The 14,524-nt window shown below is 35.4% G+C and overlaps 1 protein-coding gene and 1 pseudogene across 2 annotated transcripts; both read right to left on the bottom strand.

Annotated features, from left to right (window-relative positions):
• Window positions 1-219: 219 nt before the first annotated feature.
• Window positions 220-4,277, bottom strand: LOC106428466 (CDPK-related kinase 4). Of its 2 annotated transcripts, none has more exons than XM_013869225.3 (11): window positions 3,558-4,277; window positions 3,273-3,403; window positions 2,978-3,019; window positions 2,777-2,885; window positions 2,547-2,625; window positions 1,982-2,278; window positions 1,785-1,894; window positions 1,561-1,665; window positions 1,188-1,250; window positions 739-906; window positions 220-643 (listed from the first exon to the last, which is right to left on the bottom strand). In XM_013869225.3, the coding sequence occupies exons 1-11, from the start codon at window positions 4,056-4,058 to the stop codon at window positions 506-508; spliced, it is 1,743 nt and encodes a 580-aa protein (XP_013724679.2). In that variant the 5' UTR covers window positions 4,059-4,277; the 3' UTR covers window positions 220-505. The 2 variants fall into 2 exon arrangements, with proteins under 2 accessions (XP_013724679.2, XP_048625708.1); XM_048769751.1 differs by having other exon boundaries at window positions 3,539-3,796.
• Window positions 4,278-5,178: 901 nt separating this feature from the next.
• On the bottom strand, window positions 5,179-13,640 carry LOC111211300 (annotated as a pseudogene).
• Window positions 13,641-14,524: the final 884 nt, after the last annotated feature.

Below are 14,524 nucleotides of genomic sequence, written 5' to 3'. Positions count from 1 at the left end.
CATTTTAATAAATCGTAGTCGGTTGCTTTGTACGTTTTTGTAGCTGAAAGAAACCGGTTTTCTACTAATACTACTACAAGTCTATAACACACTTCAATGTGTGAGCATAAGAGGATGGAGTTTAGAAAGCTGATTTGCTTCCTAACCATTTCAGAATGCACCAAACAACTTTGAGAAGCTCCCAAAGCCTTGAGAAAGCTCTTTCAACGACTGCTAGAATTGCTTCTAAAGACAATTGTTAACAACTCCAACGAGTATAGCATATACAATCAATGATGCTAAACCAAACTAAAATCCGAAAACAAATACAAGAACAACACCTCTTAAATTTCTTCTATAATACATAATTTTTTTTCCCATTTTTGGGTTTAGTTCCTCTAAAATCAATATGCTCAAAAGAATAATTTACAAAGGAAGCACCTGCCTTCCACTATATGTTGTATCTTTAAACCAAAGGTCTTAAGACTTGACTCACACGTTAGAAGACTCATGTCATGACAATGTGTCACCTAGGTCTTGAGCTCGAGCTTCGTACAGTCACACCATGCAAGAACTTAGCGTACCCCAAGAAACTCAGCTTCCCATCTGAACTCCGGATCCAATCCTTGAGCAGAGGATATGCATTTGGTCCCACGCTCATCTCCTACAAAAAAACACAGATGCTTTTAATCTTAACAAAAAGATGGTGCTTTAAGCCAATCTAATAGAAGAAGGTTGAATTAGGATTTAGGACCATACCCCAGCGAGTTCTTGGACGGATATGACTCGGTTTCCTTCTTGTTCAAAGTGCTCAAATGCAGAAGTTGCAATCTGTTCCCATTCTTCAAGAGCTTCCAGTTGGTAAACGCTGACCCCAGCCGCACAGAACTCTTCAAACTCGAGTTTCTTTTGTGCCAGTGGTTGCATCTTCACATAAAGAAGAAAAAAAAAGGTAAGAAAATTGCAGAAAGCAAATGCACAATGGTACATTCATAAGAGTATGCAATATACTAAACCAATGATAATGGTCATGAAAAAAATACTAAAGAAAGACTAATCTTAAGATAACGGTTTATTCATGTTACTCACAATATCTACAAACATTTTCTGACTACCAACCACTATTAAACCTTATCTTAGATTCATAATTGGTACACCTATAAACTTGAAAGGCAAAGATAAAAAATATATAAGCAGAGATGTCTTACTGTGTTTAAAATGTCAGGAAGCTTTGATTCCATCATAGCATCAGTAGCATATCTTGTTAAAGCCTGCAGTTTACACTCTAAGATATGAATTAGTTTGTAATTAGGAAACTATTTATTCTATTTATTCATTTCCTTTTCTTAGAGGACTTTGGTTTTAGTTTGAATGTATATTAAAAAGAGATGCAGCTTGGTTGTAAGTTGTAACTTTTTTTTGTAAGTTGTAAGTTTTTTTTGTAAGTTGTAACTTGTAAGACTCATCCAAGCTAGAGAAGGGTTTATCGATTTTCAACGAAGGATCAGCATAGTAGATGTAGATTCAAAAATCAAAGTATGAACCAATATGCTATAGCTAAATCAAGAAAGGCACACTGACCGTTGTGAAGTTGTTAAGAGATAGCCCTCCATCTTTAGGGTCTAAGAGCATGAACTGCGCCTTAAGGAACACAAGCTCCTCATCAGGTATAGCTTTGGCGAGAGCCTAAGTAAAAAAGGAAGAAGATCAAGATAAGAAACAGACAGCCATCAGAAACATATGTTTTCAAATGAGAAAAGAGGAAATGCACTTGATACTAATAAGAGGGGGTATCAAGAAACTACCTTAAGTGCTGATCTTCTGAAAGGCGAGGCACGAATATAAGACCTGACCAACTTGTAAACCGAGAAATCAAGAAGCAAACCAGGGTTTTCATCACGTAACCACGGATGAGCTGCAAAAACACAGATCATATAATGAAGCAAAGCAAAACCTACTTAATACAACCATGTTCTTGTTTCCATTTCAAGAAGATACTAACCTAGAGCTTGAGCAGCAGTCATTCGTTTCCTATGGTCCTTGTTCAGAAGCCTTTTCACAAAGTCTTTACCAGTAGGAGATATAGAAGGCCAAGGCATATCCTCGAAATTAGGGTTTGCTCTAAGCACACAACGGAATATTGCAGATTCAGTTCTTCCGTAGAAAGGTCTGCTTCCGCATAGTAGTATGTAACTTATGACACCAATGCTCCACATATCTGCTTCAGTGCTGTAAGACCTGTGGAGTACTTCTGGTGCAACGTAGTATGCGCTTCCCACCACATCATTGAGCCGTTGATCTACAAATACAAAAGATTAACTCACATTAATGTCAAAGTCAAACTTGCATACAATATGCAGAATCATGTACTCCCTTTGTTTCAAATTAGATGTTGTTCTAAAAATTTTCAAGCTAATTAAGAAAAAAAAGTTATATTTTAATTTATATAAGGGCAAAAGAGATAAATTAATGATATAAATTGCATTGAAATCATACACTTATTTTGTTACGAAAGTTTTAATCTACAATGATACATATTAATATGGAACGGAGGGAGTAATAATTACCGTATCTAATGAAATCAGACAAGCCAAAGTCTATGACCTTGAGTACTGCATCCTCGTTTCTGCTGGTGAAGAGAAAGTTCTGGATACACAAATGCACCATTTGTTTATTACAGTTGATTGAATCTAAGCAACTTATAGAGGTTGAATGTGTGTGTTTACAAATAGCAAAGAAGAGGGACAAGATGGCATTGATTGAAATGTAAGCAACTTATAGAGTGTAGACTGTGTACCTCTGGCTTCAGGTCACGGTGCACAACACCTTGGAGATGAAAAAATGCTGTTGCGGATAGAATCTGTACAAGAATACGTTTGGCGTCGACTTCAGGGTATCTACCACCTCTGCAGTAAAGGCAAAAACACAAGATTTTGATCTCATAACCAAAAGGAAGAACACAAAAACAATACTAAGAAAGGTAAACTAAGGGAGCTACCTCGCCAAGATTCTGTCCAATAACTCTCCTCCTTCACACAACCTAAAAGCAAATTTGAAGAGAAGATTGAATATCTGAATTCAACTCATTTAATAAACTCAATGTTCAAAAAAACGGCAATCTGACGCTTTATAAAGGATTAGGTGCCGCCTAGACCGATAAATCCTTATAGAAAAATGTTTAATTGTTTTAGAACATTGAATAAACTAGTTTCAACTATCATCTTAACTGCCACTCAAAAAAAGAATGAAAGTTCCATGTCTATAGTAAATAAGATTATGAATGAAGCACTTACTCCATAACTACATAGACGTTATCATTGTCCTCATACACATCATAGAACTTAACCATATGCTTATGCCCAGATAAAGCTTTCAGCAACTTCACTTCTCTACGAACATCTTCAATGGACAAAGCCGATGTCATCTGAAAAGAGTCATCATCTTTATATTATCTAAAGGAGCAATCTTGGTACTAAAAACCAGATCTTTCGAGATTCCGACATAATGAACAAGAGTCCCTACATTGGTCGGTACCACATCATTACAATTTGAAACCTACCAAGAGAGAGAGTAAAGACCTTAGCTTTAGAGATGATCTTGACAGCCACCGTCTGCCCCTTCATCTTCCCTTTCTTGGCCTTAGCCCAGCAAGTATGACCAAAATGCCCTCGCCCCACCTCCTTCCCCAACTCGTACTTCCCTTCCACGTTCTTCCCGAACCCGAAGTTCTTGTCCAGCCTCTCCCCTCCGACGCTGTCAACGTCCTCGCTGTCCTCCGGGATCGGCTCGTCTCTGGGCCGCGGCGGCGCGCCTCTTCGCCGTCTCAGAGCCGCCATGATCGGCTTCGCGGGGGACGGCGGCGGAAACGGCCATTTGAACTTTCTTCCCGGAGTTCTCGCCGGCGACGGAGCTACACCCGCCGGTAAGGGGCTCTGGAACGGGCTGTTGGCGTAGGAGTTGACTTCGGAGGGGATGGGAGACTGAGGGATCGAAGCGCGCCGGGGGGTTTGCGACGGTTGTTCGACGGGGATCTCGTCGTCTTTGACGGAGGAGATGTTCCGGCTGTAGCAGAGACCCATGGCCGTCGGATTGACTGATCGGTCAGAGTCAAAGAATCGGACGGTGAGGAGCCGAAGTTGAACAGTAAGGTCGATATAAAAAAAATTGTTTTTTTTTTAAATCAAAGAAAACAAAACAAAATGTTTTTGAATTATATAAAGGGAGAAGGCGAAGGTAAACACATGACCACTTTATTACTACTACAACAACCAAGAACGCGTTTTGTCATTAAATCACTTTTACTTCTCTGTTAATTTCACTTCTTAGTGTGTCGTCTAATGGCTATTGGGATAATGGTCACAAAACACCAGCTTTATAATGATAAATTTTATTTTTGATAATTAAAACATTACAAATATTTTTTTTTTGTTTAAGTACTTTTTTTTTGGGTGATTAAATATAAGACCAGACTTTATTTAATAGTTTTAAGATGTGTATCCAACCCATCTTATTTTATAAATTTGATTCCAAAAAATACTTTTTAGAAAATGATTATCTAATGATAATAGTCAATGTTGTATTTATTGATTCCCAATGATTAAAGAAGAAGTTGTTCGATTATTAAATAATCAATAAAACCATATGTTATGTATGGGATTGATAACCTATTTCCAGATCATGTTTTCAGTCTCAAAGTAGAAATTATTTTTAATCATAATTGTTCATTCATATCGGTTTCTTAACATGTGTAAATGGAGAAATACAATAATAACTCAACTTAAATACTTAGTAAACCTTTTACTACAGATTAACTATAGTTTTTTTTTAAACTCTTAGCATGTTAGATATACATTTAATAACGCATTTGAACAATGCTTATCAATAATTTGAAATGGGCATGTGTCGGTGAATAACTAGCTTTTGGACACTAGTTTGACTAATTTTCTTACATAAACGCTTCTACCTAAACATAGCTTAAGAGACTTTTAGACTACCGAGTTTTCCAATTAGTTTTACAACAAATAAAAATTGAAAAGACGAAGACGGTGGTTCTGATCTGTCACAGCCAGTCACCGAACATATTAAACAGAAAAAAAGTCTCAGCCATTTGTCAGGGAAACGCGAGAACGAGTTAATACGGTTACCAACTTTTTTTTTTTTAACACAATACGGTTACCAACTTGACTATTCTTTACACCGCCTAGTGAAAAAGACAACAAAAAGACACTTTTCATCTTTATTATAAACCGGTTCAAACCGTCTTGATACAAGTTGGTAAGATTTCAATACCTAACCGACCTGATACTGTATATTGGTAGCAAATGGTTGCCGGTTAACTTAAAAAAGTTCTGACGACGTTTATGGCTATTGGTTCAATTGGTTGAGCTCAAGTGGCTAACTCAAATCATAACTAACCAGAAAAAAATTAAATTCGTTGCCTTCATGAATCGTCTACTAGACGTACGGTCCGGTTTGATTTTTGACTATGGTCGATGCAGTGATCCGGTTGTGAAGGGAGCTTGTCTTACGCCGCAAGAAATATACCACTATGTTGACGTATACGTATTCTCCACTATCTTGACCGGCAAGCTGACAATGGTCTGATAAGTTGACGTTTATCTTTCCGCTAAACTCTTCAACGTTTGAATATGTTATTTCTTATACTAGATTAATAACGTCCCAATCTGAAACAAACAAGTCACAGGACTTGGTCATATAGATGAATAATTTATACTTTTAGTTACAAACACATGCTAAAAATATCAACTAAAGAAACTTCCATATGTATTGTGTCTACTTTTAGTTGTGGTTTCACACTTGGTCGTGTAGTTTTTGCCAAGGATTTATAATTCAAAGAAATCAAACCAACTCAGACAATTGAATTGAAAAGTTTGATCTATAATTCAAAGTTTAATCAATTTTATCAGAAAGCTACCTACACAAAAATATAGCATTAACTTTAATGGAAAAGAATATAATCTGTAAATTGCCACATCAAAATAACCTAACAAGTATAGTTCAAAACAATTATGGAAAAGAGTGTCTGAAGTGATCACAACACCAACCAAATTTTAAACAATTTCAAGGTATTTAGTACTATTTTTAATCTATCAAACAAATTGGAGGTTTAAAGAACATATAGTATCAAGATATTGTGCCTTTTTAGTAGATGATTTTGTTTGACCATAAGGGAATGGTCGTCTATATCTTGATAGGCTAACTAGATTCGTTCAGACTACGATATGATTATAAACTAAAAGAAAAAGCAGATCAAACCTAAATAACATAGAAAGTAAATATTCTTTCACAAAGCAAAGACTTTCCAAAAATCTAACAAAAACAAAAAGAAAGATCAATGAAACAATTTGACAAGATTTTAAACACACTGAGTACTCTTACCAGATGTCTATGCATGGAGATTCAGACATAAGATAGAGCAAAATATAAGATTCCCCAAAAAGAGTCTTAAAATGATCCATGAATATAAAAACGAACAATTTGGTTCATAACGCAAGTAGAAGAAGGAGAAAGTCTGGGAGGTGGTTAAGTAACAAAAAGGATTGTTAATTATACGAACATAAAACGCTTCTGAGTATCTTTAAAATGACATTTGATCGCTCTTTCTCTCCTTGAATTGATGAGCTCTTTGATCGGTTTGCAGTTACCATTAGTTTAAATCAGGTTGGTCTAGCCTCACTGGTGTCTTTGACAGGCTCACCCTTCAGACATATAGAAGAAAAGCAAAATATTAATCTCACAGACACAGTGATGATTTTATTATGTCTTGCTAACCTTAAAGAACACCAACATACTTACACTTGAATCAAACGAAAATAACTAAAGATTTGAGGCGTCTTAACAAGAGAAAATATTACAAAATCCACCAAACTATTTATATCTACAACTAGCATGCAACATTCTGCATCCAAAACTAAACGAGCTAATCGCAAATGGTTATAATCGATTGATGAAAAACTAAACACGAGAAGAATCAAGGGCCACAGTATATAAAAAAAAAAGAATATTGAAACCGTTGTAACCCTACCTTAAAGGGAGACCGCCCACGACAATACCGCTACAATTAAGAGCAGAAACTGCACTTTCCACCTGAAACATTCAAAATTATCATATAGCACATTATTATTTCTACATAAAGGTGATTAGGGTCAAACATTGCCTCATCAGGCCAAACAAAAATTCAATATATATAGTGGACCATGCACATTGTTGCAGTGGTACATCACATTTATGACGATAATATATATCTAGTCCGAGAATGAGTACAACTTCAAAAGACTATCACGTATGTAAAATCAATTAAGCTTAACTTGAAACTTTTTTAAGTATCATAAAATGATTTAACTTTTGAATCAAGTTCATGCAGTTACCAACGTGATAATGAAAATTCATGTAAGGAAAAAAAACAGGCAAGAGAAAATCACCAGCGTAAATTCAACAAAAGCAATGCAGGTTTGGTGATGACAGTCTCCAACAAGCCTCACATGTTGAATCTACAAGAAAATAAATATGATTTAAAATCGAAAAACACAACATATATAGTATAAAATATAAACAATCTGCCTAGCCATAACATAAAAATATGTACCTCCCCACATGCTGTTTTAAAGAAATCTTCCAGTTCCATCTGAGTGAGCTGCATGTAATACAAAAACGAAAACTAATTAAGATGAATAGAAAAGGTTCAATTTCCAGTTCCATCTGAGGAATAAGTGATTAGAAAAATGAAAATCAAGATTACCTTCTTGTCGATATTAGTACAGTAAACAGTCTTTGCACATTTCTCACGCTCATCCTGAGACTGAAGCAACATTATGCAATCTCAGGAATAATAAGAGGAAGAGTCAAACCTAAGACTGGTTTAGATATGATTATATAACTTAACTAACCTTTGGAAGAAGACTCGGGTCCACAGGTGCAATAGCTGTTTTTGAAAGACGAACCTTTATAGGATAAGAACAAAACAGAGTTTCTGATAGGCTTACAGCAGACCTAGCTCCCTCTGAGACATTACTTCACTGATTAGTAAAAAAGAAGAAGAACATTTTTAAGTGATAAAACAGTTAAGAGTGAAGTCACCGCATCAGTGAATTCAATGAAGGCAAGACGGAGAATAGATTTATTGCCACCGCATATACGACAATCAACAACCTTTTTAGACCTCAAAAATGAACAAGAAACTGTATGAGACTTGAGTTTGAAGATAATATCAAAACAAAGTGGCTAAAAGACGCATTACTCAAGTACCTTGCCACATGATTGAAAGAGACCAGCAAGTTGCTCTTCAGTAGCCTACAAAAAGACAAAAGAGGGCTTTTGTTAGTTTTATTACACTTCCTTCTGAGAAATTGGGTTCTTGAAGATAACAATTCTCATTTTAGACCTGTTGATCAATGTCTAAGACATGGACAGTTCTCCTGATTACTTCTTCCTTCTGAGCCAGGCTTGTTTTCTTGCTCATCCTTCGCTTCCATTGGCCAAAGTTCATTCTCTGCATTAAAAGGACAAAACTATTATATATAGGTCACATGTTGGTTATAACATATAAGTATAGCTGGATAAAACATTCGCTTTGACCCCTATCTTCTAAAAACTATTATATAGGTCACATGTTCTCCAAATTTCAGAATTTTTTTATTAACATTGAATTAAATATTTATGTTCATCTAAATTAATTCTAGATCCAGCATTGCAAACACAGATCATGATTTTCATATCACATTTCTCATCAATCTAAGAAATGATAAACAAAAAAATGTTATATAATTCACAAGATGTAAACATTGACAAGACATTTTCATGAAACATAATAAATCCAGCACATATAGACCTTAACTCAGAGAATAATGTAAAAAATGATATACATAATACATACCCTTGTATCGAAAAGGTCATTGTCCTCAGCAGAGAAAGCTCGCATTCACTACAAGAAAACACATACTTAGCGAGGAAATTTAACGAGGAAAAACAATCCTCGTAAATTTACGTCGATTTTACGAGGAACTTACGTGGAAAACTAAAGTCATCGTTATTTCCTCGTAACGTAACGACAAAAGTGTTTCGTCGTAAAGTGGATGTAATTTAACGAGTATTTTACGAGGAAAAACAATTTCCTCGTAAATACGACGTAAACTTTGCGTGTTATTTACGAGGAAATAGTTTACGTGTATTTAGCGAGGAAATTTTGAATCCACCAAGTTAGCTTCCTTCCATACCCTCGGATGAGAGATTCAGGTATAAATTGGTTAGCAGTGATCAAAGTTACACCTCGAGGACGAATCATCAGTGGAGAAGAACCACCATTGCAAGAAGAACAGATAAATGAAGTCGAGGAACCTGAACAAGAAATTGATGACATCCTTCTCATTGATCCGCATAATCACGAGTACGAAGATCTTACCGATGATGCCACAGACGAAGCTGTTGAAGACGAGTTTAATGAAAATGATGATGTTTCTAGTGATGACGAGAATGTCGATGTATCCGATTGATGTATTTGTTTTATGAATAAGATGAGGGAGTTTGTTTTATGGATAAGATAATGTGGGGTTTGTTTTATGAATAAGGTAATGTGGGAGTTTGTTTTATGAATAAGCAAATGTGGGAATTGTGGTTTGGAATAGAAATAAAGATGGGGTTTGGAATATATGAAGTAGAAAATAAGGAATATGGGGTTTGGGGTTTCGGATTCTAGAGATTTAAACATAACACTCGTTAATTCCACGTAAGCCAACGAGGAAATAATGACGAAATATTAAAATAAAGAACGCATGCTCGTTAATTCCACGTAAGCACAAATCGTCGTAAAGACCACGTATAAGAAATCGTCGTAAATTCCACGTAGGCAGAAATCGTCGTAAAGACCACGTATAAGAAATCATCGTAAATTCCACGTAGGCAGAAATCGTCGTAAATACCTCGTAAGCCAACGAGGAAATAACGACGAAATTTAAAAATAAAGATGGAGTTTGGAATATATGAAAATAAGGAATATGGAGTTTGGGGTTTGGAATATGGGGTTTGGGGTTTCGGGTTTCGGGTTTGGGGTTTAGAGGTTTCGGGGTTTGAGGTTTGGGGTTTGGGGTTTCAGTTTTGGGGTTTGTGGTTTGGGGTTTGGAGGTTTCGGGGTTTGAGGTTTGGGGTTTGGGGTTTCAGGTTTGGGGTTTGGGGTTTGGGGTTTGGAGGTTTCGGATTTTAGGGATTTAAACATAATACTCGTTAATTCCACGTAAGCACAAATCGTCGTAAAGACCACGTACAAGAAATCGTCATAAATTCCACGTAGGCAGAAATCGTCGTAAAGACCCCGTATAAGAAATCGTCGTAAATTCCACGTAGGCAGAAATCGTCGTAAATACCTCGTAAGCCAACGAGGAAATAACGACGAAATTTAAAAATAAAGATGGAGTTTGAAATATATGAAAATAAGGAATATGGAGTTTGGGGTTTGGAATATGGGGTTTGGGGTTTTGGGTTTTGGGTTTGGGGTTTAGAGGTTTCGAGGTTTGAGGTTTGGGGTTTGGGGTTTCAGTTTTGGGGTTTGGGGTTTGGGGTTTGGAGGTTTCGGGGTTTGAGGTTTGGGGTTTGGGGTTTGGGGTTTGGGGTTTGGAGGTTTCGGATTTTAGGGATTTAAACACGTAAGCAGAAATCGTCGTAAAGACCACGTTGGATGAAATTGTCGTAAATACCTTGTAAAAGGATTTAAACATAACACTCGTTAATTCTACGTAAGCAGAAATCGTCGTAAATACCTCGTAGTGTAAAAACTAGAAAAAAAAGGGAAAAGGATAAAAATACCAGATTAACATGTGGCAAGACTTCCAGCAATTATAATACGTAAGTCTCGCCCACATGAATTCTAATATCTTATCCTTTTCCTATTTTTTTCAAATATTTATAATTTGAATAGGATTTTACTCAGGAATGTGATTTCAGATAGGATGTGATTTGGGAGTTTGTGTGTGGTTTGAGAATGAGAGTTGTGGGTATATTTATAGGAAAGCAAGGCTCGTTAATTCCACGTAAGCAAAATCGTCGTTAATACCTCGTATATAAAAACACGGGCCTTTGCGATTCCTCGTAATTTCCTCGTATTGAAAAACACGGGCCTTTGTAACTGCTCGCTATTTCGTCGTAATTTTACGACGAATTTGCGACGATATGTAATCTTATATATACCCCCGAGCGCTCACTCTTTCTTTCCTCTTTACTTCCTCTCCACCTCCTCTCCATTTCGTAGCAATGGTAAGTCTCTCTAATTCCTCTCTAATTTGGTTAGTTTAGGATAGATTAGGTGGTTAGTATAGGGAATTTAGATAGGTTTACGGATTTTATGTTATTTAGTGTTCATTAGGTGGATAATGTTGGGAAATATACTGTTGATGTTAATTTTAAAAATTTAATTGGGCCTTTGGGATCACTGAGAGGGTGAGGAAGAAGTTTAACGCGAAGGCGAAAGTTCGCTTGTTGGACACGGTCTCCAACTGGAAGGGTGACTGGATCGTGAAGGGGTATGAGCGTGGCAAACCCGCTGAGCTCACCACGGATGTGTGGGATGGCCTCATCCGTTATTGGCGCCTTCCTGATTCCATTAGAATCGCCCAGGCTTGCTCTAACTCCCGTAACACGGTCGATGAGCACGGAAACGGGCCGATGCTTCACACTACGGGCCAAAAACCCCACGCCGGTGTCCGTTTGGAAATGGTAATTAAATATTTTATTAAATAAATTTTTTAATATATATATTTTTATTCTAACTTTCTTAAATGTTTTTTAGGCCAAAGAGACGAGACATCTCCCGTCTCTTATGGAACTTTACGAGAGGACCCACAAGAACAAGGCGGGCGTATTTGTAAATGGCAAGTCCGAGCAAATCTACAACGACGTGGTTGCTCGGGTTGAAGACCGCCAGACTCAGCTGACCCAGCAGTCTACCGACGGATTACCCGTCACCTTATCCACACTTGAAGTGAATAAGATTTACGAGGAGGTAAATTTTCAAAAATTTTAATTTTTTATTATTCATTTAATATAACTTTAAATTTTTACTAACAATATTTATTTTTTGTTTTTAAGGTTGTCCCTAAAAAAAAGGGACGGACGTTGGGGATTGGTTCCGTCAACGATGTTCCGAGAGCGACATCGTTTTATGGTCAGCGACGGGATGATGAAGTCACTGAGCTGCGTAGAGAGTCCGCTCAGCTGCGTAACAAAATCTCGTATGGATGGAGTCGAGGGCTTCTTGGACGTTATAGCGGCCACAAATCCAGAATGGGAGTCCATGTTGAGGAACATGCGACAACAACATCCCATTCGAGGCGAGTCATCCGACGTACATAATGAGGCGGATGTTACGAGGAGGAGTGATGAATTCTACCAGGCGATGAACGACCCTTAGTTTTTTTTTCCGGTTGTTGTATTATAAATTCAAAACTTATTTATATATAAAATATTTTCATAATGATTTATTTTTATTTTAAATTTTAATTTTATTAATAAATTAAATAATTTTAGTTATTTTTTAATTATATTTTTAAATTCTGTAAAATAATAAAAACGAAGTAAATTCGTAGCTAAGGTACGACCTATTTACGTGGAAACCTTACGAGGAAATAACGAGAAATAATAAACGAGTATTTTACGAGAAAACATTTACGAGGAAATAACGAGGAAAGATAAACGAGTATTTTACGAGGAAAAACTTTCAAGGTATTTACCTGTAGTTTACGAGGAACTTGTTTCGAGGTATTTACGAGGAAATATAGCGACCTCCTTACGTGGAATGTTGACGTGGTCTTTACGACGAAATGATCTACTTCGTCTTTACGACGAAATATATTCCTCGCTACGTTACGACGAATTAGCGAAGAAATATGTGTTACGACAGATGAGTAACGAGCAAACGTGGTTCCTCGCTAATTCGTCGTAAAACCTCTTTTACGACGAACTCACGAGGAAAACCGCCCTCGTTAAGATTATGTTTTCTTGTAGTGATTGCGAAACTGTTGGTAAACCATAAGCTATTCTCCATAAACACAGGGAGGGTTGGAGCAAGTGGCTGTGGAACATACTCCTTAGCCATCGGATTTAGTTTAGAAAATTAACTTAACATCCGTATGACTTATCTCACTCTTGAGAGCCCCTTCACTGCCCTTTGTTGAGTTTGGTGTCTCAACAGAAGAGTTGGATTCAGGGTTCTGATCATCAGGAGATGGCGGCCTCATCGTAGCTGCTAATGAAGCAGTGTTGTTGTCTAGATTTTGATCAGAAGAGTCCACCTTCAGATCAGCATTTTCCAGACACCAAAGGATGAATCTGTATCGCAACAAATCTGACTGAAGAAAAGTTTGAAATAGAATAAAGGAAATATGAAGCTTTTTTCTTAAATAAAAAATAATAATTTGATTACCAAAAAGAAAAACAATAAATTCCAGTCAAGAAAATATACAGATGTAATAAATTATTATTAATTAGTTTGGTCATTTGTCAGTACCATTTCTTAATTATTAATTATGTTGGTCATTAGTCAACACCATTTCTTCATTGTTCTTGTTATAGTCTATATCAAATTTTATTACTAATCAAATTTAATTTAATTTCCTAAACAAGATTCTGAAAAATATTTACCCTTTTTCTGCCAACATATTTCACTATTTCCTTTTACTTCGGCAATAAATTAATTGTAACCTTTTTTCATATTGGTTTAGAAGAAATTATTACATAATTTAATATTTAATATTTAATATTTTTAGTTTCGTTTAGCTAAAATACAAGTGTTATATTGTAGAAGAAAATCAACCCATTTTATTACTTTTTATTATATTTTCAGCTATTAAGCAGTTAGGAAGAAATTATAAAAACATTTATCATCGATTTGACTAAAAAATTAGTAATAATCTTATACCAAAAAACCGGATTTAAGTCTCAAATATGATTTACTAATAACTATGTAAATTTATAGAGATAAAATTTATAAACTATTTAAACATAGTTCAAATAAAATTATACAGCTTGGATATTCATAAATCAAATATTTTTTAATTTATAATAATATATAATTGATCACAATTACTATATTTTACTAAAAGCATCATATTCGTACGAGCATGAGTCATGTACATTACATTAATAGGTTAATAAAGTAATTTGACATATATTTTATTATGTAAATAATATAATTATTAAGTAGTGCAAAACTTTGGATACTGAATATTGTAGAAATATAAAATTATTTCTATTGTGATGGTAGATGAATTAATATATTTGCATATATATATTAGAAAATTTAATAATTTTAAAGGCCAATATAAAATATATTTTATTTGAACCAAACATCATATACTATATTATCGTTTAGAATATAACAAAAACTGAATATATTCTAGGCAATTTTTTAAAAAATTTGATATAGTTAAGTAAGATTTTGATTTCATTATATGTAAAAAATCATCTTTTTAACATTACATATATTATGCATTTATTTTTTTATATTCAACACTATAATTAATAAATATATTTTTATTGAACG

Source organism: Brassica napus, chromosome C9 (genome assembly GCF_020379485.1).
Source record: "Brassica napus cultivar Da-Ae chromosome C9, Da-Ae, whole genome shotgun sequence".
In the NCBI taxonomy this organism is placed as follows: domain Eukaryota; kingdom Viridiplantae; phylum Streptophyta; class Magnoliopsida; order Brassicales; family Brassicaceae; genus Brassica; species Brassica napus.
This window is presented reverse-complemented; position numbering and strand designations above follow the sequence as displayed.

Coding starts and splice junctions, on each gene's coding strand:
- LOC106428466 (XM_013869225.3), bottom strand. CDS start 4,058: ATGGGTCTCTGCTACAGCCGGAACATCTCCTCCGTCAAAGACGACGAG. Junction 3,020..3,272: donor AACGTCTATGTAGTTATGGA/GTAAGTGCTTCA, acceptor ATTTGCTTTTAG/GTTGTGTGAAGGAGGAGAGT. Junction 1,895..1,981: donor GACTGCTGCTCAAGCTCTAG/GTTAGTATCTTC, acceptor GTGTTTTTGCAG/CTCATCCGTGGTTACGTGAT.